The 25,794-nt window shown below is 44.2% G+C and overlaps 1 protein-coding gene across 1 annotated transcript in view; it reads left to right on the top strand.

The window, feature by feature from the left end:
• SUSD1 (sushi domain containing 1) overlaps positions 1-25,794 on the top strand; it is a 137,687-nt gene that overhangs the window by 18,029 nt on the left and 93,864 nt on the right. The window contains 2 exon segments of the mRNA XM_049774850.1: positions 13,015-13,128; positions 18,604-18,759. Coding sequence (XP_049630807.1) covers positions 13,015-13,128; positions 18,604-18,759 — 270 coding nt within the window.

The raw sequence follows: 25,794 nt of genomic DNA, 5'->3' as shown, positions 1-25,794 counted from the left end.
GTACAGCGAACCAGGCTGCAAGGTAGGAACTCTTAAAAGCTGCAGGGAAAAAGAAGGGAAGGTTCACTTGGGTTAGGTTCACTTGAGGTCTTTTTGAGATTTTTTGGGGGTGGGTATGGGTGAGGTCAGGGTAAGGCCAATTGAAGCCCCTTTTATAGCCAGGGCCATTATGCTAGACAGGAATGCAAAACTTAATGAGATTTAAGAAAAAAAAAAGTAGGACCACTCCCAGTGATGCTTGAGGACCAGCAGGGCCCTGCAATACCAACTAAATCTGCGGCTTCCAGCATACTAGGCTTGTGCAGTACCACACTGAATTGTCTCGCTGGCCCCCTAAATGAGACTTTGTTTACTTTGCGGGTGCCCTGGGCCAGTAGTCTCTCCCCATCAGTGTTGGTAAGACAGCAGGTGCCTAGGAACAAACCTGGGCTCCTCCATGCAAAGCACATGCTCCAGCCTTTTGAGATTACTCCGTCAACTAAATGAGAAGTTCACTGGCATCAGTGAAAAAGTTCTGGTTCTTTTTTTGTATTTTGTTTTTGTTTGTTTGGTTTTAGCACCCCAATATGCTCAGGGGTTACTTCTGGCTCTTTTCTCAGAATCATTCCTGGCAGGCTCAGAGTACAGTATGGGATGCCTGGCATTGAACCTGGGTCAGCCACCTGCAAGGAAAGGGCCCTACTTGCTGGCTATCTCTCTGGCCTAGAAACAGAAAAAAGGTCTGTTTCTGAGAGGGAATAGAAAACCAAGAATAGCTCTTCCCTCACCCACAGCTAGTTCCTCACTTATTTTTCAGTCTGAGCCCAGTTGTCCTCCCTCTGGGGAATTCCTTGGTCCCTTTGCAGCACTCGTGACCCCTTGCCCATGTCCTTCTACTATCTTTTATGCAACCTTTCACACAGACATACTTAGACCACATGACACTGCGGTATGTTAGACCCAGAGCTCCTCCTGAGTAGGGTGTTAAGAATTGGTATGGAAGCAAATGAAGACCACTTCAAAAAGACTGTCCATGGCTTGCTCTAGCAGGTGAGTCAGCTTCCATCACTCACCTGCTGCAAGCCAGGTATGGGGCTTGAAAGCTTTAGAGTGGAATAGAGAGTCAGGTTTCAGGTGTTACTCCAGTTAGAGGGTGTTGGCAAGGGCCAGCTGGGCATGGCTTACTCACAGTAGGCATTTGCTGTCATTGGTTCAGGGGCTGGTTTCTTTTTTTTTTTTTTTTGGGCCACACCCGGCAGTGCTCAGGGGTTACTCCTGGCTGTCTGCTCAGAAATAGCTCCTGGCAGGCACGTGGGACCATATGGGACACCGGGATTCGAACCAACCACCTTTGGTCCTGGATCGGCTGCTTGCAAGGCAAACGCCGCTGTGCTATCTCTCCGGGCCCACAGTTTTATTTTTTATGCAATCCTATTGTTGGCATCAGGTTTCTGTATTAAAGATCCTGGAATCTGCACATCTTACATTGAAGTCAGGCTGGTGTGGAGTATCCTCTAGTTTCACCTCACAATTAAGGAGCAATACAGCAAGCCCTGTCCAGTAAGCAGGTCATTGTTCTTGTTGAGTCTTCTCAGTGTTAAGGGAAGTCTCTTTTGAGTAGATCGATGTCAGAGCAGCTGTAGGGTCTTCCCTGGTAAAGGATTGCCTCCAGGTGATGTTATAGACAACCTTGGATGTTTTGTAGATGTCTTCTCTAGATCAGGGTGAATGGAGAATGCCCATTTTTCTGAGACCTGTGCCAGGTCTTTATGTCAATGTTCAGGGTGTAAGGTCCCATTGAACTACAAGATTTGTGTGTTCCCATCTCTATTAGATAAGAACTTACTGGTATGTATAGTATTTTCCTGTTTTAGTGTGCCTAAGCAAACAAGAAATAAAGCCACGTGATGTTATCTGAGTATATGGGGGTGTAAGAATACGTCTAATAATACCCATGACTGGGTTCAAACATAAGCATTAAATCTGCCTTGCAAGCGCTACCCAAGGAAGGACCATGGTTTGATCCCCTGGCGTCCCATATGGTCCCCCCAAGCCAGGGGCAATTCTGAGCCCTTAGCCAGGAGTAACCCCTGAGCATCAAATGGGTGTGGCCCGAAAAACCAAAAAAAAAAAAAAAAAGAACTCTGGGATATACTACAACAGAAGTTGTGGCTTTATTTCTTGAAAACTAGGCAAGGGTTCTCCCTCTTCCCCCATCCATAGGGTCACAGCCAGCTGTGCTGGTGGGCACGGAGTGTTATGATGGCAGGAGTAGAGAGTTCGGTACCCTGCTGCTAGAATCAGGCCTCAAGTTCCAAAGCCAGGACACTGGAGAGATGCAGGTCTGATAGCAAATGTCATCATTGTAGGAAATAATTCACACACACTAAAGAGGGTGAAATGGGTTCAGGAGTTCCACACTTAAGCCTTCAATCCCTAAGAAGCAGGAAAGCTTAGTGGGAAGGTCTGAAATGCAGTAGAGCAGTTTTCCTGAAACCTGATTATTTATAACCGGTATTTATTAGGAAAGAACACACCACACCCAGAGGTGGGATTACGTGGTTTAAGCACCAATCCACCACTCTTGAGTTTTGAATTTAGCAGTTTTTGTCCACCCAGAGCTAGTGATACATTCAGAGATGTTTCCAACCAATGAGTAACAAAATGTGTACAGAGGGAGATTTGATCTAATTATTCCCACAGGATGGGATCTGATTAATCCCACACTGCCACCTGGGGTGCCTCCTGCCTTCAGAGCTCTGATTTATCTCGAATTTCTCACCTTGGTCCCTTTGTGATGACAGATCCCTTTCATTCCTTCCAGAGCTGATTCAGGGTGGAGCTGGTGTCAGCACCAGAGTGAGTGTAAGGAAGGGGTTTGAGGGCCATGTGGAGGAAGCAGGAGGTTGGGTGGGGTGGCGTGCCCAGCCCCAGTGCCGTAGAGGTATAGCATGGGAGGGGCAGGAGCAGGTCAGTCCTGTTTCTTCAACTTTCTCGGTTATTACTCAGGGTCTGGGAGTGGCTGGGGAACTTGTCCCTTCAGGACTTTTGGGCTTGAGAAGGCCCTGAGAATTGGGGGAAGCATTGGTGCAGAGGTTAGGGCGAGGTGCTCTGCCAGTGCTGAGCACGCTTGATCTCACTTGCCCTTGCATTTTTGTAGGCCCTGTTTCCCGTCCTTGTGAGTCACTGTTTTATGTGGGGAAGAAGAGGAGAGTGGAGTGGTGGGATTGTTCTGGAGTGACTGCAGTAGCTTAGAAGAAGGAGGTGGAGTAAGAGCTGCTGCTGCTGAGGACGTTTCCCTCACTATGCTCTTTCTCCTTGCCTTCCTTGGCTTCAGCCTTCAGGTCAAATCTTTTTTTTTTTTTTTTTTTTTTGTTTTTGTTTTGTTTTGTGTTGTTTTTGGGCTACACCCGACGGTGCTCAGGGGTTACTCCTGGCTATCTGCTCAGAAATAGCTCCTGGCAGGCATGGGGGACCATATGGGACACCGGGATTTGAACCAACAACCTTAGGTCCTGAGTCAGCTGCTTGCAAGGCAAATGCCACTGTGCTATCTCTCCGATCCCTCCCCCCCCCCTTTTTTTATTTTTGGGTCATACCCATCGGCGCTCAGGTGTTTCTCCTGGCTCTGCGCTCAGAAATCACTCCTGGCAGGCATAGGAAACTATACAGGATGCTGGAATTAGAACCACCATTTGTCCAAAATCGGCTGCGTGCAAGGCAAACGTCCTATTGCTGTGCTAACTCTCTGGCCTGTTCAGGTCAAATCTTAAAATGAGTCTCTGCAGTCTGAGGGACCCTTGGAGGTTAAATTGCCTATGAGTCCTCCCACCCATCATGCAGAGTCCCATGGGAGGCAGTGTGTGATAATAGGAGAGATATTTCACACAAGCTCAGGGTGGACAAAAGCTGCTAAACTCAAAACTCAAGAGTGGTGGATGGAGAGATATTATGGGAGGTCAGCCTTCTGTGTGGCTGCTTTGATCTTGTGCTTGGTTCAACCCCTGATACACACACATTGTCCCTGGGACACTACCAGGAGTGGACACAGAACCAGAAGTATGCCTGGAATGGTCCACAAAGCAAAACAAAACCCCAAAACTAACGAATTAAACAACACTCAAGAGTGTTGAAATGGGGACACGCATGCTGGTTGGTTCCTGGTCTGGAGACCAGGTGTGGAAACTTCACTGGGAGAGTTCCGGGATACCTACTGCAAGCGGCCCTGGTCCAACAGGAAAGTGGTTCGAGGAGGAGCTCGGGGAAGCTGAGGGAAGCTTCATCTCTCTGTCCAATAGGAGAGATGAAGTACTTTTGGTGGGAAGGGAAATAGCCAATGGCCATTTAAACTGAGGGCTGTCCTGGTGCAGCACATCTGGTGTAAATCATGCCCGAGTCATTTTTATTTTTTCTGTCTGGGATGTTGGAAAGAAGAGAATATTGGGCTTCTAGGTTCCTTCCTTCTTAGGAACTTGATGTGGTGACTGAAGACCAAAGTATTTTTAGTACAGCAGGAAGGGCTAATCCGGGGTTGTCTCTGGCATCCCATACAGTTCCCTGAGCCTGCCAGAAGTATATCTGAGTGTAAAGCCAGGAGTAACTCCTGAGCACCACTGAATGTGGTACCTCTCCCCCTCTAAAAAGCCAAGAACAAAAGACTGAAGTAGTTTTACACAGAGGTAGAAAATGTGAGTTCTATGTCTTCCTGAGTTTTGGGCTCCTCTTCTTTCATTGCTTCAGGTCATTTGATAGGTTCCTTTTTTTCACATTTGAGAGAGGCAGAATCTCCCGAAGGCTGTGCTGTGTGTTGGATTTGCACGGAAATGGATGAGGATTAGTTGAAAGTTTAAGTCCATTTGTGCTTTTTTTTTTTTTTTTTTTTTTTTTTTTTTGTGGTTTTTGGGTCACACCCGGCAGTGCTCAGGGGTTACTCCTGGCTCCATGCTCAGAAATTGCTCCTGGCAGGCACAGGGGACCATATGGGACGCCGGGATTCGAACCGATGACCTTCTGCATGAAAGGCAAACACCTTACCTCCATGCTATCTTTCCGGCCCCTCCATTTGTGCTTTTAAAGACCCCAATTCTCTTGGCAGTGGCCAGAACTTCATTCTATTGTTTATTGCCACCAGCTGATATTTCAGAAGTGGGCTGGAGTTGTTGCTTGGGTACTGAGGTATTGAGCCAGAGTGCTGGCTCAGGCTGGCTGGCCCCCCCTGCTTTCTTCTGAGGAACAGGTTTACTTGGGCAACTGTGGAAAGGAGGGGGAGCTGAAAAGGGGAGGAGGAAGCTGGGAAGAAGAGCTGAGGAAGATGGGGAGTGATTATGTAAATGAAGATGTAATGGCTCCTCAGATTTCAGCCCCTTGAATGGCAGGCATCTGTCCTCACAGACTTTGCAGTTCTTCATCAAGCTCCCCATTAATATAACTGGGGGTTGTCTAGCTGTCAGTACCTTAATCTATTTAGTAACAAGGAGTTGTTGAGAGACTGTTACAATAATGCTTAGCATGTTCTAATTGCTTTACCTATATTCATTTACTGTCTAGGGTTTACTATTCTCAGGTTACAGATAGATAGGAAACTGAGGCACAGAGATGCAAGGATTGGTTATGTGACTTGCAAGACAGGGAGCTCTAATCCTTATCCATGTAATCTCTCAACCCTGCTTCTAACCAGATACCAGGCAGGGCATTTTGCATGCTCAATTTTTAACAATAATAACATCTAAGGAAAGAGACATAAATAACCTGGTTAGTGGTGACCTTGTGTAATGTTTTAGAGCTTATCCAGCCTGGATATTGCTCATTTAGTTTTTGGCTGTGTTCTAGCTCTTAGAATAAATATGGAGGACTTGGTTTTGGATTTTTTGTTTATTTGGACTTTGTTTTGTTTTGTTTGTTTTTGGGCCACTCTGGTAATGCTCAGGTCTTACTTCTGACTCTGCACTCAGTGATTAAATATGCCTGGCAGTGCTCAAGGGACCACATGGGATGCTGGAGATTGGACCTGGGTTGACAGCCTTTCCTGTTGTACTGACACATGGAACCTGGTTTTGGTATTTGTCTCCCAAGCAGTGCCCAGGGTGTTAGGGGTCACTCCCAGTGGCCTGGATTTACAGACCAGATGGTTTAATGTTGTGCTGGGATCACCAATTCCTTGCCAGTAGTACTTAGGGGACCAGCAGGTACAGGGTATGGACCTTGAGCATGTAAGGTATGTGTCCTTGACCCTGAGCTATTTCTCCAGGATACATAATCTAACTTGCCTCAGATCCTTGGATCAGGCAACAAGAGTGCTTATTTACTCCAGTTCTACTCAAGTCATGCAAATCTGTCTCAGTAGCCTCCGAATGAAAAGGGGATGAGTCTAGGGAGTGAGCCCTTGCGTGTGGGGTCAGCTTTTTTTTCCTTGCATCTGGATATCCCACCATCCCCTTTCTTGACCAGTGTTTCTGGGGACCTCTGGGTAGGAGTTAGAGGTTACTTAACTCTGCAGTAATCTCCTCCATTATCTGAGCAGAGTCTGGATAGATGCCTACCTAGAAGTGGAATTGCTGAGTCCCCTAGTAGATCCGGAGGATCTATAGATCCTTTCATCTGGTGATTCACAAAGGCTGGGTCTATTGACACTGGAAATTCTGTAGGGTGACCAGTATTTTGATTTGCATGGAATTGAGGGGTTTTCCTGGGTATAGGACTTTAAATCTGGGACAATGGTCATCCTATCTTCAGTGATTTTTCTTTTCTTTTTTTTTGGGGGGGTCAGGAAGCAGGCTGGGAATTGAGCCCAGATGTTAAGCATGGAAGGGAGGTACTTTCCTTTGAGCTACATCCCCAGTCTCTCTTCAGATTTTATTCTTTCTTTCTTTTTTTTTCCCCACTGAGCAGTGGGTTGCTCAAAAACAGCCCCTATTGTGTGATCAGAAGTAGCTCTCAGGGGTCGGAGCAGTGACTCGGTGGTAGGGCATTTGCCTTGCATGCACTAACTTAGGACTACTGCGGTTGGATCCCCCACCACCCCATATGTTCCCCCAAGCCAGGAGTGATTTCTGAAGATATAGCCAGGAGTAACCCCTGAGCATCACCTGGTGTGGCCCAAAAACAAAACAAATCAAAATAAAACAAAACAAAAAGCAGCAGCTCTTACAGCCTCTATTCTGCTTGCCTTGTATTAGCGTAATGCTAATATTCCCCTAGGCTAGACTCTCCTTCCAGGACCCTGTTGGATGAAGCTAATTAGGGCAGCAGAGGCTCTCCTCATAGGTCCTCTCTTTTCCTCTCCTCTTCTTCACTCTCTTCCCCTCCACTGCCCTCCTCATCTCTCCCCTCCCCTCCTCTCCCTTTCTCTTTTCCTTTTGTATTCCCTTCCCTTTTCTTTTTTATCTTCCTCCCTCCCTCCCTCCCTCCTTCCCTCCCTCCCTCCCTCCTTCCCTCCCTCCCTCCCTCCCTCCCTCCCTCCCTCCCTCCCTCCTTCCTTCCTTCCTTCCTTCCTTCCTTCCTTCCTTCCTTCCTTCCTTCCTTCCTTCCTTCCTTCCTTCCTTCCTTCCTTCCTTCCTTCCCTCCCTCCCTTCCTTCCTTCCCTCCCTCCCTCCCTCCCTCCCTCCCTCCCTCCCTCCCTCCCTCCCTCCCTCCCTCCTCCTTCCTTCCTTCCTTCCTTCCTTCCTTCCTTCCTTCCTTCCTTCCTTCCTTCCTTCCTTCCTTCCTTCCTTCCTTCCTTCCTTCCTTCCTTCCTTCCTTCCTCTTTCCCTCTCTCCCTCCCTCACCTGGTAATGCTCAGGGCTTACTCCTGGCAATGCTCAAGGACCATATGGGGTGCTGAAGATGGAGGCTGAGTCAGCCACCAAATGCTCTACCCACTATACTATCATTCTGGCCCCAGGACAGTCACTTTGTCTTCTGTTCTTAGGCTGAGAAACCTTTGGTGGGCTGGCAAACATCTTGCTTTGTTTGCCTGTTTGGGAAGTAAAACTTTTTTGAAGTATTTACTGAGTCAAAGTCTTCTACATGCTAGTACTTGCCTTGTGGTTATAATATGTTAAGGCTTTATTATTATTATTATTATTATTATTATTATTATTATTATTATTATTATTATTTTGGTTGGAGCAGATCATACCCAGTACTAAGTCACTCCTGGCAGTGTTCAAACCCAGACCTTCTGCATGCAAAGCATGTGTGCTTTGAACTATTTTCCTGGGTCGCTCTTAAATATTTTTTTCTGCTAAATTCTTTTTTTTTTTTTTTTTTTTGGTTTTTGGGCCACACCCGGCGGTGCTCAGGGGTTACTCCTGGCTGTCTGCTCAGAAATAGCTCCTGGCAGGCACGGGGGACCATATGGGACACTGGGATTCAAACCAACCACCTTTGGTCCTGAATTGGCTGCTTGCAAGGCAAACATCGCTGTGCTATCTCTCCGGGCCCTTTTTTTTTTTTTTTTTTTTTTTTTCTGGCCTACAGCCAGTAGCATTCAGAGGCTACTCCTCACTTTGTACTCAAAAATGACTGCTGGCAGGTTTGGGGGACCATACGGAATGCCTGGGCATGTAGTGTGCCAGGAAAACTTTAAAAGTTTACCTGCTTTGCTATCACTCTGCCTCCTTCCCTGCTAAATTATTCATAATTAGTTATTAACACAGGTATCCTAAGGAAGGACTATGAGAACATTAGTGAGAAAGGGCTTTAGGAACCATTTAAATCCCGTTCCTAGAAATGTGTTCCACCAGCAAGTTTATTTTAGTTTACATTTTAAAATGTATTATTTCGGGTTTTTGCTACACTCTGTGATGCTCAGGGCTTACTTCTGGTTCTTTGCTCAGGAAATACTGTTGGCAGGGTTGATGGGACCATATAGAGCACCAGGGATCTGAACTTGGGAATCACTTTTGGTGGTGCTCAGGGGGCCATATGTGGTACCTTGGATCAAACCTGAGTGGCTGCGTGCAAGGCAAGCACTTCGTTTGCTGAAGTTTTCTTTCTTCTTCCTTCCTTCCTTCCTTCCTTCCTTCCTTCCTTCCTTCCTTCCTTCCTTCCTTCCTTCCTTCCTTCCTTCCTTCCTTCCTTCCTTCCTTCCTTCCTTCTTCCTTCCTTCCTTCCTTCCTTCCTTCCTTCCTTTCTTTCTTTCTTTCTTTCTTTCTTTCTTTCTTTCTTTCTTTCTTTCTTTCTTTCTTTCTTTCTTCTTCCTTTCTTCCTCCTTCCTTCCTTCCTTCCTTCCTTCCTTCCTTCCTTCCTTCCTTCCTTCCTTCCTTCCTTCCTTCCTTCCTTCCTTTCTTTCTTTCTTTCTTTCTTTCTTTCTTTCTTTCTTTCTTTCTTTCTTCTTTCTTTCTTTCTTTCTTTCTTTCTTTCTTTCTTTCTTTCTTTCTTCTTTCTTCTTCCTTCCTTCCTTCCTTCCTTCCTTCCTTCCTTCCTTCCTTTCTTTCTTTCTTTCTTTCTTTCTTTCTTTCTTTCTTTCTTTCTTTCTTTCTTTCTTTCTTTCTTTCTTTCTTTCTTTCTTTCTTTCTTTCTTTCTTTCTTTCTTTCTCCTTCCTTCCTTCCTTCCTTCCTTCCTTCCCCCTTCCTTCCTTCCTTCCTTCCTTTCTTTCTTTTCTTTCTTTCTTTCTTTCTTTCTTTCTTTCTTTCTTTCTTTCTTTCTTTCTTTCTTTCTTTCTTTCTCTTTCTTTCTTTCCTTCCTTCCTTCCTTCCTTCCTTGCTTTCTTCCTTCTTTCCTACCTCTCTTTTCTTTTTCCTTTCCTTTCCTTTCCTTTCCTTTCCTTTCCTTTCCTTTCCTTTCCTTTCCTTTCCTTTCCTTTCCTTTCCTTTCCTTTCCTTTCCTTTCCTTTCCTTTCCTTTCCTTTCCTTTCCTTTCCTTTCCTTTCCTTTCCTTTCCTTTCCTTTCCTTTCCTTTCCTTTCCTTTCCTTTCCTTTCCTTTCCTTTCCTTTCTTTTGGTTACATCAGGCTCTGTGCTCAGGCCTGGTAGGCCTGGGGGACCATATGGGATATTTGAACAGGGGTCCATCCTGTGTTGGCTGTGTGCAAGGCCTTACCTCTGTGCTATAGCTCCAGCCCCTGAACTATCTTTCAAGCCCTTAGCAATCAGGACTGGAATCCCAACTCTAAGGAGTACTTGTGGTCTTTTCAACAAATCACTTAATTTCTTCATCACTTTTTTTTTGCGGGGGGGGGGGGGGTTGAGTCACATCCTGTGGGCTCAGGGGTTACTCCTGGCTTTTCACTCAGCTATCGCTCCTGGCAGGCACAGGGGACCATATGGGATGCCGAGATTTGAACCACCATTGGTCCTGGATCTGCTGTGTGTAAGGCAAACGCCCTAAGACTATGCTATCTCTATGGCCCTCATCACTGTTTTTTGTTTGTTTGTTTGTTTGTTTTGGGGGGTTATACCCAGCAGTGCTCAGGGATTACTCCTAGCTCTATGCTCAGAAATCGCTCCTGATAGGCTCGGGGACCATATGGGATGCCAGAATTACCGTCCTTCTGCATGCAAGGCAAATGCCTTACCTTCATGCTATCTCTCCAGCCCCTCATCACTGTTTTTTTTATGTATAAAATAAGGGCTTAGAATTCTCCAAAGTTTGATGTGCATTCAGACTTATTATACTAAAATTCTATTTTCCCCTCCCCTTTTCTACTTACCTTTCTTTTTCTCTTTATTTTTTGGGGTATATGTGGCAATGCTCAGTGCTGATATCTCTCCAACCTGTGTCTGTCTGTCTGTCTGTCTGTCTGTCTCTCTCCTCTCTATGCTCCTTCTTTCCTGGCTGTGCCCAGGGGTCTTATTCTTGACTCTGTGCTCAGGAATCACGTTTGGTGGGAGTGATATATGAGGTGTTGAAGATCAAACCTGGGTAGGTCACGTACAAGAGAAGTACCCTACCCACTGTATTCTCTCTCTGGTTTCCATCTTTCTCTTCTTTAAAGTATAAAAACATTGTAAAACTCAAATTTTCTGGAGTGGGTAATTTTTTATAGTTTGTATCTAGTAATTGTTTTTTTGTTTGTGTTTTTGGGCAATCCCAGGTGGTTCTCAGGGCTTATTTCTAGTTCTGAGTTCAGGGATCACTCCTGGCTTAAGGGACCGTAAGGGGAGCTGGGGTCAGCTGCATGCAAGACTAACAATTCATTTTTATTCTTAGGAGATAAAAATGGAGAATTATTTAGGAGAATGTTCTACAATTTCCAAGTAGGTTTTCTTTGGATGGAGGAATACTAATTGAATGTTTTGTTTTGTGGCTCTATTACATTAATACATTGGAGTCAGATCTACATGGTCTCTAATTTCTACAATTTTTGAAAGTTCTTGTGCTTTTGGGGAATGACTGTAATTTGGTTTTAGTATTAAATTGTGGCGTGTCTTATTTCTGTGTTATCTTTTGTTTAAAAAAATTAAAGCAAGTATGATTGTGAGAGAATTTGGAAATCTCCCTGTCTCTGTTGGTTCTGTGCCTGGAATGGCCTGAGGCCTAAGTTTTCATTACTTGTGAGGTAATGGGGCCAAGACTCAGATGAAATTCCATGCTGGAAAGGTTCTCCTTACCAAGCTCCTCCTGAAATTACAGATACCAAGAGTGAAACCCAATATCCCACATACCCTCGAGTAGAAATTCTTGTTTGATCTTGGGCCAGATAGCACCATCTGGTAGATTGGATGTTATAGGAGTTTTAAACCTAAACATTTTTGCTGTTTATCTAAGTAATCAGGATCTCTCATCATCCTGCTGGGACCTGGCTGTTGTCTGACTGACATTTTAAACACTTTCACTCTTCCCTAAAAAGAGGGTGGGTAGGGATATAGGTGAGTTGGCCTTCCCTCTACCTGCTTTTTGACTTGTCTCCAGGAGGCTGGCCAGTTTCTTTAATTGCTTAGTCATTATACAATATTCATACTATGCCATGGCGACACGCTGGCAAGTGACACAATCTCTGTGCTTGAGGGGCTCATTCCTAGAATAAACTTGACTTGAAAAGACAGCACAGGAATAGAACATAATGAGAAACTCACATGGTTGAGATGTAGAAGCACAGAGGAAGTATAGACAAGTATACTTGTCAAGTATAGACAAGGCTCTTGCCTTTCATGTGGCCCTCCTGGGTTTGATCCCTTTCATCCCATATGGTCCCTAGAGCCTTATCAGGAGTGATCTGTGTATATAGAGCCAGGAATAAGTCCTGAGATTGATGGTTTTGATTACTATGTTTCCAAAATGGAGGCATGCAGAAGACCTCAGGAAGAATCTGATATTTTACCTGGATCCTCAAAAAAGGAATAGGTGGGGGCCGGAGAGATAGCATGGAGGTAAGGCGTTTGCCTTTCATGCAGAAGGTCGGTTTTGAATCCCGGTATCCCATATGGTCCCCTGAGCCTGCCAGGTGCGATTTCTGAGCATAGAGCCAGGAGTAACCCCTGAGAGTGGCCGGGTGTGACCTAAAAAAAAAAAAAAAAAAGGAATAGGTGCTAACTCGATAGAGGAACTGGCATTTTGGTTAAAGTGATCATCATAAGGGTGGCTTGAAGCTTGACATGGTTGTATATATGGCAAAGAGAGTCAATATCTTGTCTAGAGGGTAGCACTATGGGTGATTTGGAGGGAAGAAAGGACTGAAAGAGTTACCTAGAGTCATATTGTTGAGATAGATCATTGAATGCCAGGTTGGGCAATTTTCCTTTCACCTATGAACAGTGAGTAGCTATATTTCAGGGTGGTTTCAGACTTTTAAGGGTAGTAATAGATATTTTTTTTTTTTTTTTTTTGGTTTTTGGGCCACACCCGGCGGTGCTCAGGGGTTACTCCTAGCTGTCTGCTCAGAAATAGCTCCTGGCAGGCACGGGGGACCATATGGGACACCGGGATTCGAACCAACCACCTTTGGTCCTGGATCGGCTGCTTGCAAGGCAAACGCCGCTGTGCTATCTCTCCGGGCCCGTAATAGATATTTTTAATGTTGGTATTCAAAAAATTTTTTTGAATATGGTGACACTGATGCCTCAAGAGAAGACAATGGAATTGTTCTTTTCCTAAAACACACACTTTATGTTTCAGGTTTGAATGTTTGTGCCACTTGCCATGAACATGCTACCTGTAAGCAAGAAGAAGGGAAGAAGATGTGTATTTGCAACTATGGATTTGTGGGCAATGGGAGGACCCAGTGTATTGGTAAGTTCTGAGCTTCCTCTGAGCTGAGCTGAAGAGTTGAATCAAGAAACCAGATTCTCTAGTGTTAAAGTGTGATGTCCTTGGGAGGAAAACGTTGTTATTTGGTTCACATATTATTATTGCAAGGTCTTGTGAACCATAATAAACCTTTAAGTGTGTAAGTAGATCCGTTCTCTTGGGTTTCCAAGAACTATTCCTCACATCAGAGGTCATTGAACTTGAATCTTTATAAATTCCCTGTCCTAACACAAATTTAAAATATTTTATAAATATAAAAAAAAAATTTATAGTGGGGCAGGCATGGTTGCGCTAGAGGTAAGGTGCCTGCCTTGCCTGCGCTAGCCTAGGACGGACCGAGGTTTGATCCCCCGGCATCCCATATGGTCCCCCAAGAGAGGAGCGACTTCTGAGCGCATAGCCAGGAATAACCCTTGAGCGTCACCGGGTATGGCCCAAAAACCAAAACAAAAAATTTTTTATAGTAATATTGATTCTATTGTTAAAACAAAAATAAATCATTTAAAATCTGTTTGAAGTCTTGAGTTTAATGTGACTCAGGTGAATATTACATCATTTCTTTGGTTGTTTAATATAAAACTACCTAGATTAGTTCCGTAAGGATCAGTTAAACATAGTTTCCCTATGGAAGTGATGAAATGCTGTTGTCTTGAGCCTAATTATTAATGTCAATCTTTCATTTTTTTTGTAGTTGTGACTTTTGGGGAGATTTAACATCAGAATATACATTTTTTTATTTTTGTTTTTTGTTTTTGTTTGTTTTGGTTTTTGGCTTTTGGGTCACACCCGGCACCACTCAGGGGTTCCTCTTGGTTCTACGCTCAGAAAACGTGTCTGGTAGGCTCCAGGGACCAAATGAGATGCCAGGATTTGAACCACCATCCTTCTGCATGCAAGGCAAATGCTTTACCTCCATGCTATCTCTCTGGCCCCCAGAATATACTTTTAAGCTGACATCTCTGCAATTATTATTTGCCTCATGACATTCATCATGTGGAAAATTGGTCAGTTTTCAGGGTTAAGCCCAATTCAGGGTCCAGAGCAATAGCACAGTGGTAGGTAGTTTGCTTTGCATGTAGCCGACCTGGCAGACACGGATTTGATTCCCGGCATCCCATATGATCCTTGAGCCTTCCAGGAACGATTTCTGAATGTACAGTCAGAAGTAAACCCTGAATGACACCAAATGTGGCCCCAAAACTAAAAACAAGCAAGCAAACAAACAAAAAATCCTAATTCAGTGAGAGATTTCGCAAACATTTTAATAGTGAGTGTTTGATAATCTGATAGTCCTGTTAAGTGTAGTAAAAAATACTGATAGTTTGTTTCATACTTGTGGATTGACAGGGTCTACAACCTCGTGATAGATTTTTTTTATTTAAAAAAAAGATAAAATTCAGTTCTGAGTTATAAAAAATGTCTAGGGTGAGAGAGAGAGAGAGAGAGAGAGAGTGAGAGAGAGAGAGAGAGAGAGAGAGAGAGAGAGAGAGAGAGAGAGAGAGAGAGAGAGAGAGAGAGAGAGCGCTCAGTGGGCAGAGCACATACTTCGCATGAGGAAGGCTGCTGTTCAGTCTTTAGCATTGCCTGGTTTCCTGTGCACCATGGGGAATGATACTGAGCACAGAGCTAGGAATTACTTCTAGTTGTGCTCCCAGCCCCACTCCTCCAAGCTAAAAATAAATAGCTAAAAAGAAAACATTTTTTTTTTTTTGGTTTTTGGGCCACACCCGGTGGTGCTCAGGGGTTATTCCTGGCTGTCTGCTCAGAAATAGCTTCTGGCAGGCACCGGGGAACCATATGGGACACCGGGATTCGAACCAACCACCTTTGGTCCTGGATTGGCTGCTTGCAAGGCAAATGCCGCTGTGCTATTTCTCTGGGTTCAAGAAAACATTTTTAGGGCTGGAGCAATAGCACAGTAATAGGGCATTTGCCTTGCATGCGGCTGACCTGGGATCCACTGGGATTTGATTCCAGACATCCCATATGGTCCCTGGAGCCTGCCAGGAGTAATTTCTGAGTGCAGTGCCAGGAGTATCCCCTGAATGCTGCCAGATGTGGCCCCCCCCCAAAAAAAAACAAAACAAAAAAGAAAACAACAAAATTTTTAGTTATGTTCTAGGAGGTTGGGGAGATTGTTCAAAGGGATGGAATACATGTATGACATATACGAGGCCCTGAGTTTGATCCTTGGTACTGTATGGGCATATCCCTGGAGGCCTCCAGGTACCACTGGGTAGGATTCTGGTGACCCTCTAAGCCTTGCTAGGCACAAGGAGGACCATATTTTCTTTGGACCTGAACATGAACATGAGGAACATGTGTTACTCACAGCCAGGCTGTGTATTCATGGGATTAGCCCCTGAGCATTGCTTAGGAGCTAACGTCTGTCTCCCAGTAGTTATGCTTTGTTGGCCAGGCCCAGCTTTCACAGTCCCCTTTCTGCAGCCTTCTAGAGCTCTTTCTCTCTAGGAATTTGCCCTGTATCCTGAGGTTCCTGAGGGCATTTCTCCTCCAACCCTCCTTCCCACCTGCTAGCAGGGGCTTGGAAGTGAACTTGGAACTGGGGAGCCCAGGCATAACAAGGCTTTGTGTTCTTTCCCTGACGAAATTTTCCCAGATGGAAATGTTTCTGCACTCTGGATTATTTTGTTTTTGTTTGTTTTGTTTTGGGGCCACATCCAGTGGCACTCAGTGGTTACTGCTGACTCTGCACTCAGAAATTTCTCCTGGCAAGCTTGGGGGACTATATGGGATGCCGGGGATCAAACCTGGGTCTTTCCCAAATTGTCAGCATGCAAGGCAAACACCCTACAGCTGTGCTATCACTCCAGCCCCTTGTTTTTTTTGAGCCATACTTAGCAATGCTAAAGGTATACTTCTGGCCCTGTACTCAGGAATCCCTCCTGGCAGAGTGTTCCCCATCTTTAAATCACTCCTTGGGGAGCATATAGGATGGCCAATGTGAACCAAGAGCCTTACTGCCTGTATTGTGTCTCCAGCTTCTCTGGATTGTTCTTTGATCTCTGAACATTAAACCCCTTCTCCTAGGGTGGAGGAAGGGGGCTCTGTTAATGCATACAAGACCTGCTCTCTAACTCTGGGCACTGCCTACCCCCAGTTCTCAGCCTCTGGTGCAGGTGAGGTTGTTTGCGCTCTAGTGATCCTGTAGCATGTTTTAAGTTCAAGGATGTCTAAGAGTTAGGAATCCTTTGCATACCTCAAATATTCTCTTCGAGTGAGGTCTGTTGGGGGACAAGCCTATGATACATTCTAGAGAGGACAGCAGCATCAATGAGATCGATGGCATAGAAGGTTCCAAACCAAAGCTCCACTCATATAGTCTTGCTCTTGACATAAAGAACCCTGTGCCTCCCTAAATTCAGGCAAATTTTAGTACAGGCTTAAACAAAAACTCTTAGAAATAAAAAGCAAGATAAGACCCCAGAGTGATAATACCAGTGGGTAGGGTATATGCATTTCTGGGCCTACCTGGGTTTGATCTTCAGCATCCCATAATGTTCCCCAACTACTGCCGTAGTGATTTAAGTGCAAAGTCAGGAGCTAACTCCTGAGCACTGCCAAGTGCGGCCCCAAACAAATAAACAAAAGCAAGATGATAAGGGGAAATGCTACACAGTTTTAAATTTTTTATTTTTCAGGGTGGAGGAATACATTCAAGTAGGAAGTGAGAAGGAAAGTGAACTGCTTGAAGGGTCGGTCTCAAGGGTTGATGTTAATAGATTACTAATTAGAAAACAGAAAAAAAAAATCTATGTATAGTGGATGATTCATGACATGTCCACAAAACCCCTCCTGCCACCACCCAAAACAATGGTGTCTGGATGTGCTTCAGAGGACACAGAAGAAAAAGTCCCCAGAGCTTCATGGAAAGGTGCCAGCTGGAGGCTAGAGTAGAGTTGTAAGCGCAGGCCTGCAGGGCAGATTGGGCAGGGCCTGCTTCTGTAGAGTTTTGTGAGGACCACAGCTCTGCTCTTTGATTTGTTGTCTGTTCTGCTCTCCTGCTCAGCTCCCAGACACATGGAGTTGAGCCGTTGCCACAGAGACCAGATGGCTGGTCCATGGCAGGGAAAGCTCAGTGACCCTGGGCTAGAGGATGGAGGAGGGAGGCTCATTGCTCTCGTTTTACCATCTCTGTCAAAGTGATTTCATCTACAAATCCACAGGGCAGGCTTTTGTGGGCTTGTCAGCAGCCCTGTGCAGCACCCTCCTCCTGGGGAGGGGGGGGGGCAATGATTAACAAGGGTCACATGGGTCGTTAACAGGAGCTGTTTCTGCCCCAGTATTAGCCCTGCTCCCGGATGAGGCTTAAGCACTAATTCCATTGTGTTTACTGGTAACTCAGACGTAACCAATTTTCCACTTAATCACTGGATGTATAATCTCATTTGCTCTGACTTTCTTGAAACAGCCAGCTAGAAAAATGAGAATTAACTGGATTTGTTTCTGGATGCCCAGTGACAGATTTTTCTTTTCCTTTTTTTTTCTTTTACATTATATTTATTATCAGAATTTTTAACTCTATTTATTTATTGATCTAATTGATTGATTGGTTGTTGGGCCAACAACCCTGAGTGGTGCTCAGGGGTTACTCTCGGCTCTGCACTCAGAAATTGCCCCTGGTAGGCTGAGCGACCATATGGGTGCGGGTGAATCCAACCAGGTCCCTCCTGGGTCCGCTGCATGCAAGGCAAATAAATGTCTCTACTGCTGTGCTATCTCTCCCAGCCCATAATTATCTAAACTTTTTTTTTCAGGCCACAACCGTTAGATGCCTCAGGGGTTACTCCTGGCTAAGTGTGCAACCTCTATCTAATTATCTAACTTTTGGGCCAGAGAGATAACATGGAGGTAAAGCGTTTGCCTTGCATGCAGAAGGTCATTGGTTCGAATTCCGGCATCCCATATGGTCCCCCGAGCCTGCCAGGAGCGATTTCTCAGCCTGGAGCCAGGAGTAACACTTGAGCGCTGCTGGGTATATGACCCAAAAACCAAATCAAATCAAACCAAAACAAAACAAAACAAATTATCTGAGCTTTTAATTGTAGTTTACGATGCTGTTGCTAATGGTTCTTCATGCATGTAAGTCAAAGTGTCTTGTTATTGTAACCACACCTATGGTGATAGGTACCACCTCCCTCTCCAAAGTTTAGGAAAAACCCCTTCTCCCCATCTTTAAATAAGAGGAGTGACCAAGTGGAGATGTTGGATTTCTCTTGGACTCACAAGCCTCAGAGTTATTCAAGGACTGCATGACTATGAGGGACCCATGATCTATAGCCCAAAAGGCTTAGTCCCTGGGGGAACACAGCTGGGGCACTTGTTTGTTAACTGAGTACTGATGTTTTGCTGTCCAGCCAGAAGAGAACGGTATGGGCTGTAAAACATGGTTTGCATTGATAGTGCTGGCCCTGAATTGTCTCCATTTGTCCACAGATAAGAATGAGTGTCAGCTGGGAGCCACTGTGGTCTGTGGGAACCACACATCTTGCCACAACACACTTGGGGGATTTTATTGCATCTGCCTCGAAGGTTATCGAGCCACAAACAACAACACGACCTTCATCCCCAATGATGGCACCTTCTGCACAGGTATAGGAGGAAAAGCTGAGTGTGGTGGTGATGCAGACCCTTTCAGGGAGCTGAGGAGGGAAGTAGCCAGGCGAGGCAGGACTGGGTGGGCTGTGGTGTGGTTTATGGAGGGACTCTCCTTTACAGATTTCAAGGAAGGGAATGAAAAAAAGTGTTTCTTTTTTATTACTTTATTTAAACACCATGGTTTACATACATTTGTTTCTGCCATTCTATGTTTTTTTTTTTTTTTTTTTTTTTTTTTTTTGGTTTTTGGGCCACACCCTGTGACGCTCAGGGGTTACTCCTGGCTATGCGCTCAGAAGTTGCTCCTGGCTTCTTGGGGACCATATGGGACGCCGGGGGATCGAACTAAACAACAATCTCACCACCAGTGTAAAATACTTTTATCATTGTCCCTAATTCCCATCCCATCCCCAAACTGGTGTCCTTGGTAGATATGGAATTATTTAACTTTATATTGCTTGTTTTACAACTAAGTGGTAATGAAGAAATGAAATACAATAATAAGATAATGAAATAAAAGAAAATTTGTGAAAATTATATGTATCACAGTGGGGTCATGAAGTCATTTTCTGAATGTTTAACTGAACTGTTTGTTGCTAGTTGATCATTCTGTCATTGCTTTGTCTGTTTTGTTTGTTAATCTTATGCGACTTCCATACTACGTTGACACCTAATTTGGTGTGTTCCTTAGGGGTGTGTGTCAATACTGAAAAAACTTGGAGGTGTTGTACTGTCATGTGAGGTCCACATGGTCCAGGAATTCCAAGTTCTATGGCTGATAACAGTGACAGTTGTGGGGTGTAGTTACACCCACTGGAGCTTTTGGATTCATAAAAAGACAGTGAGGAGCATGCCCACATTCACTCTGACAAAGTTGTGGAGATCTCAACTCAAATACTGGCATTGACTGCAGTTTTGGTTGGGATAGCACTCTTTGCAGAGATCAGTGTTGTAAAGCAGTGAATTTTTGCCATCTGGCTTGACAGCAATTGTAGCTGTGGGTTGCAAGTTTAGTTATTGTGGGCCGGAGAGATAGCACAGCGGCACAGCGGCGTTTTACCTTGCAGGCAGCCGATCAGGACAGAGGTGGTTGGTTGAATCCCGGCTGTCCCCATATGGTCCCCGTGCCTGCCAGGAGCTATTTCTGAGCAAGACAGCCAGGAGTAATCCCTGAGCACCGCCGGGTGTGACCCAAAAACCAAAAAAAAAAAAAAAAAAAAAAGAAAAAAGAAAAAAAAGTTTTAGTTATTGAGCTGGCATGCCTATGGTTTTTCCATGCTCAGTTTACATTTCTTTCAAGAATAAAATGAGTATAAGGAATGGGCTGACTGATGAGCAGTATGGTGGAAGCTGTGGGGTATGGTTACAGTGCATAGTGCTTCAGAAGTATGAAAAGGCAGGGGAGAGGGTGTCTGCACTCACAGAAGGGGATTTTGATACTGATAGGATCAGTTTGTATTAGGGAATTAGTGTTAATTTTGTGAGTCACAATCATGTTATAAGTAAGAGTGATGTTTAAGCAGAGAGATTACGTCTATGCAAAACCGTTAGAACTAATAGTTTTTTCTGGTCTTCATTCCAGTTCTAACATTGTCTTAAAAATGTTGTGAAATTTAGGGGCCAGAGTGATAGTACAGTGGGCAAGGTGTTTGTCTTAATTCACTCAACCAGGGTTTGATCCCTGGCACCCATATAATCCTGAGCCGCACCAGAAGTGATTTCTAGTGAAGAGCCAGGAATATGTACCATGTATAAGTTCGGAATAAGGCTATGTGTGGACCCCAAAACAAAGCACATTAACAAAGAAAGTGTTGTGCTATTGAAAGGAGGAAGAGAGGGGCTGGCGAGGTGGCGCTAGAGGTAAGATGTCTGCCTTGCAAGCGCTAGCCAAGGAAGGACTGCGATTCGATCCCCTGGCGTCCCATATGGTCCCCCCCAAGCCAGGGGCAATTTCTTAGCGCTTAGCCAGGAGTAACCCCTGAGCATCAAACAGGTGTGGCCTGAGGAAAAAAAAAAAAGAAAGGAGGAAGAGACGTGCACATTATTTTCATCTGTATTCACTTGAAACCACAGGTTTTGATCCTCTGATTCATCCTCTTTCTTGACCTGTACTAAGGTAAAAAATCCTTCAAAGGGTACATTTAGTTAAGTTTATTTTTGGCATGAATGACGTGTCCTTCAGAGAAGTTATTTTGTACTAGTCAATTGTATTAACTGGAGAATTTCTTGCTACATGGTTGCAGAATCATTGTTGATAGAATTAAATTAGGTGCATTAATAAGAAAAAGACTGAATTTTTTTTTTTTTTAGCGGTGGCTAGGGATAAGGGTGAGAGTAGTGGTGGGGTTTGGATCACACCATGCATGAGTAGGGGATATTCCTCATTGATTTTTTTTTGTTTTTGGGCCACACCCAGTGATGCTCAAGGGATAGGCCTGGCTATGCAAATCAGAAATCACTCCTGGCTTGGGGGACCATATGGGACACCGGGGATTGAACCGATGTCAGTCCTGCATCAGCAGTGTGTAAGGCAAATGCCCTATTGCTGTGCTTTTGCTTTGTCCCCTCCTCATCGATTTTTCAGGAGAGAACCCTGGCAGTGCTCAGGGAACTTGGTGAATTGCTGGGGGTCAAATCAGGCTTGGCTACCTGCCAGGCAAACACTTTAATCCCTATACTGTCTCTCTGACCCAAGAAAAGACTAACTTTTGAATGAGTCTTAGAAGATCAATTGGTATTATGTTCATTCAGTCTGCTTTTCATGTTCTTCCTGTGTGCCCAGGCTGAGCTGCTGCAGAATTTCATAATAAGATTTGAGTCAGAGCTAAGCCACGGACATTAACTGGAATCCATGGCGGTGCTTGTGTTGGCAGCAGGGAGGGGATCAGAACAGTTTTCTGGAGCACACAAGTGAGATTTTGTCTTCTTAGCTGTGAGGGTTTGCCAGAGAAAAACATTTATAATTGTACAGATCAGGATACAGGTTATCCTTTAGCCATTTGTCATATAGTTTGCCTTAAATAGACCATCAATATTGGTAAGAATGTGAAGGAAAAACACAGGCTGTTGAGTTCAGGTTGTTGCTCATGCTAAAGCCTCAGTGAACCTAACTTTGAAAATAATCTCCCAGTTTTTCATCTGCTGCAGGGCAAACATTATGTGTCAAAAATGATGAACTGTTATCCTAAGACAGATCTCTGCAATAGAGTAGGGGTGAACGATCAGAACACTTTGTTCTGATTGGAATGTTCTATGATTGTCATTCCCAAAAAGAGACAGTAGAATTAGCCAATATATATTTTTTCCCCATGAGAAGGTATTGAGGGTCAGAGAAGCAGGTCAGTGGGCTGGAGCTCATTCATTGCCTGCCAGAGCTCTAGGCCTGATTTCAGACACCACCTGGCACCCGAGGCATTGCTGGGAGTGATTTTTCAAGCCTTAAATGAGGAGTAGCCTATGAGCACCACTTGGGTGTAGCTCCAAAACAAACAACCCCTTTCCTGATCAAATATGGGATGGAAGACCAGGGAATAGTCAAATGGTCGGTACTCAAATGCTTATGAGGTACAAGGATCTGAATTTGATCCCTAATACTGCATATGCCCCATTCCATCTCTACTTCCTAGGGTAGCCTTGGTGGTCCCTGAGCACCAGCAGACATTGCTATAGGCATGGCCCCAACTGTCAGTATAGATGAGGGAGAGTATGTATGTATATGTGTTTGCTTGTGTGTGTGTCCACCACACATAGGCATGCATGTCCAGGCATTTACACAGGCATTAATGGTCACACTCAAATTCAGATGTGGGTAAGGAAGGACTGGATATGGTGATTTAGGAGAGAGATGGGGTTTATTCATGTACTAGCCACACATAGCAAGGCCCTGTAGTCTTCCAGAAACTGTGTTAAATGCTGTCTCTCCAACAACTATTATAACCAGCTTCAATGTGTAAAAGTATATTTAGACTTTTAAGGAACATGAATACATATAGTAAGTAACAGATCAATGTGTGTGTGTGTGTGTGTGTGTGTGTGTGTGTGTGTATGAGAGAGAGAAGAGGAGAGACAGAGGAAAGAGAAAGATAGAGACAGAGAGAAGACAGAGAGACAGAGACAGAGACACATCTGGCAGTACTCAGGGACTACTCTTAGGTTTAGTGCTGGGAGTCTCTTTCTATCCAAGCTCAGGAGACCATGGCACAGGAACTATGCAGTTTTAACCTAGTCTCTGGCATGCAAAGCCTCTGCACTAACTCTTGTAGCTACCTCTCGGGGGTTAAATATATGGTCTATGGAGCTGCATTTAATCCTGGTTTTCCATGCTCCGCCTGCATGACTACAGGTTCCTTAACCACTCTCAGCTTCAGTTACTTCATCTGTAAACTGGGGTATTAATGGTGTTTCCCTCACAGGGTATGGTGAATGAGTAAGATAAAAAAATGTAATAATATGATAAAGTATATTCAGATAGTCATAAACTCTGAAGCCTATAGAACAAAGAAAGCCTGGCATGTAGAACATGGAAAGCGGAAGTTATTTTTACTAACAATCATTATAACAATCATTGTTACTGTGTGTGATCAAATGATTGTCCGCAAGTTTTGTGTGACTTGGAAATGACTTGTTTTCCTGACAGGGACCGGTCAAAATTTACAAACCCCAAGTCTTCTCTATACACTATTGCTTAGTCATATTTGCTGTTTGTAAATATATACAGAAAGATTTAGTAGCTCATGTTACCTTTTAAAGAGTCTGGGACAAATGGAATAGGCAAGAAGATTTTTTGTGTCAGAGATAGTCACACTGTACAGATTCCTTATTGGAATAAAAAGTTTCAAATGAAGTGGAATAGATTGCAGTTTACAATTTGAAGTTTTGATTTTTGTTTGTTTGTTTGTTTTTGGGCCACACCCAGCTGCCCTCAGGGGTTACTCCTGGCTTTATGCTCAGAAACCAATCCTGGCAGGCTCGGGGGACCAAATGGGATGCCAGGTATCAAACCCGGGTCTATCCCGGGTCAGCCATGTGCAAGGCAAATGCCCTACTGCTCTGCTTTCACTCTAGCCCAGTGGTATAACTCCTGATGCTAATTTCTCATGCTTAAGAGGTTTTCTCTGCTTGAAATCCAACATAATTTTTGCTCCCTTTTCCTTAGACCTCAATAAATATGACTCTATTGCTGCCTAGAGTGGCTTTTTCTGGTGAACAAGTCAAGGTCAGATAGATTCTTTTCCTTGTAAACCACCATCCCTTTTACTCAGAAAATGTTTAGATATTTCTTATTCCATAAAATTCAAAGGGATCTTTTATTTCCCCACCATTCATGCTGGGTAGATTATTTAGACTCATTCTTACAGATATGCTACATCCTCTTTAGCAGTTTTTCTTTTATGGATATAGACTATTTGGATATAGCTTCATTTTTTTGGTCCTATTCTAGCTGACATAATTACTTTTCCTAATTTTTTTTGAGAATTTCTCAAGTTGGAATATATATATTTATTTCTCAGTAGTGATGGATTGCTTAGTGTTCTATTTACGAGTTGTGCTTGTTTCTTTGTGCGGTGCCAGGGATAGAGTCCAGATGCTCTTGAAACATGTGCTCTATCACTGAGCTACATCCCCGGCTTCTGTTGAATATTGGACTTTAATATTTTATTTTTAATTTTCCAAAGTCCTATTTTCTTGAAGTTTCCCCTTTTTTACATTAGTACAATAGCCTCTTAATCTTATTTATTTATTTATTTAATTATTTATTTGGTCACACCTGGCAGCGCTCAGGGTTACTCCTAGCTCTATGCTCAGAAATTGCTCCTGGCAGGCTCAGGGGACCACATGGAATGCTGGGATTTGAACCACCAACCTTCTGCATGCTATCACTCTGGCCCTACTCTGAATCTTTTTTTTTGTTTTTGTTTTTGGACCACACCTGGTGGTGCTCAGGGGTTACTCCTGGCTGTCTGCTCAGAAATAGCTCCTGGCAGGCACGGGGGACCATAAGGGACACCGGGATTTGAACCAACCACTTTTGGTCCTGGATCGCCTGCTTGCAAGGCAAACGCCACTGTGCTATCTCTCCGGGCCCCCCACTCTTAATCTTATTTAGACTAAATATCTCTTTATATATCAAGAGTATCTTAGGCACATATGACTATACTAACTCTGTTCTCTCCACTCCCTTGCCCTCTTAATTCCCTTAAATTTAGTGGCTTAGAGAAGAAAATTTACTATTTCTCATAGTTCCATGGACTGGAATCATGAGCCTTAGCTAGAAGGTTCTGTCACTCACATAAATACTTTAGCAGAGCATATTTAGCAGGTCACTGAGGAAAATTTTCTGAGCACCAAGGCTGAGGGTTCTCATAGCAGTGGTTACTGACTGCTCAGCAAGGAGAGAGGAAGCTGCCAGGCTTCTTAGAGACTAGGTGGAAGGCAGGAACTGTATTCTCCCTATTACCTTCTATTGATCAGAGCTAGTCTGAAGGCCACTGCAAGGGGCAGAAAAATTAGACAGGAAGGAACTGTTGACCAGCCCCCCCCCCAGAGATGCCCCCTCCCCTGAGTTGCCAGCATTAACCATGCAAGTGCATCAGAATTGGGAGCTTGGGTGGCTGTGCAACCTTCTCCTAAATTACTTACTCTCTAGTGATTACCGTGGGTGATGACTTAGACTGAAAATGAAAGAAGCCCAAAGGAGACTGAGTAAACCATAATAAAATTGCATCAAACACTTTTAAAGGGATTCTTCCAACTTTTATGAAGAGTAACCCCAGTACAGCCCTGTCCTTGAGCCTAAGGCCAGGCAGCTTTTTCCTGTCATGCCTGCCTGGTGACTTTTGTTTTTACAGTGTCCTGGGGAAATCTCTATTCACGGAAGGTTCCTTTTTCCTCTGAATGAAATGGCTATGTGATGATCTGATGGAATTCTGAAAGCCTTTTAGTTTCACTCTTTTTTGGCAGGCACAGGGATGGGGTGGGCTGAGCTACACCCAGCAATGCTCACAACTTTTTTCTTTGGCTCTGCACTCA

This window comes from Suncus etruscus, chromosome 1, assembly GCF_024139225.1.
Source record: "Suncus etruscus isolate mSunEtr1 chromosome 1, mSunEtr1.pri.cur, whole genome shotgun sequence".
NCBI lineage: Eukaryota > Metazoa > Chordata > Mammalia > Eulipotyphla > Soricidae > Suncus > Suncus etruscus.
This window is presented reverse-complemented; position numbering and strand designations above follow the sequence as displayed.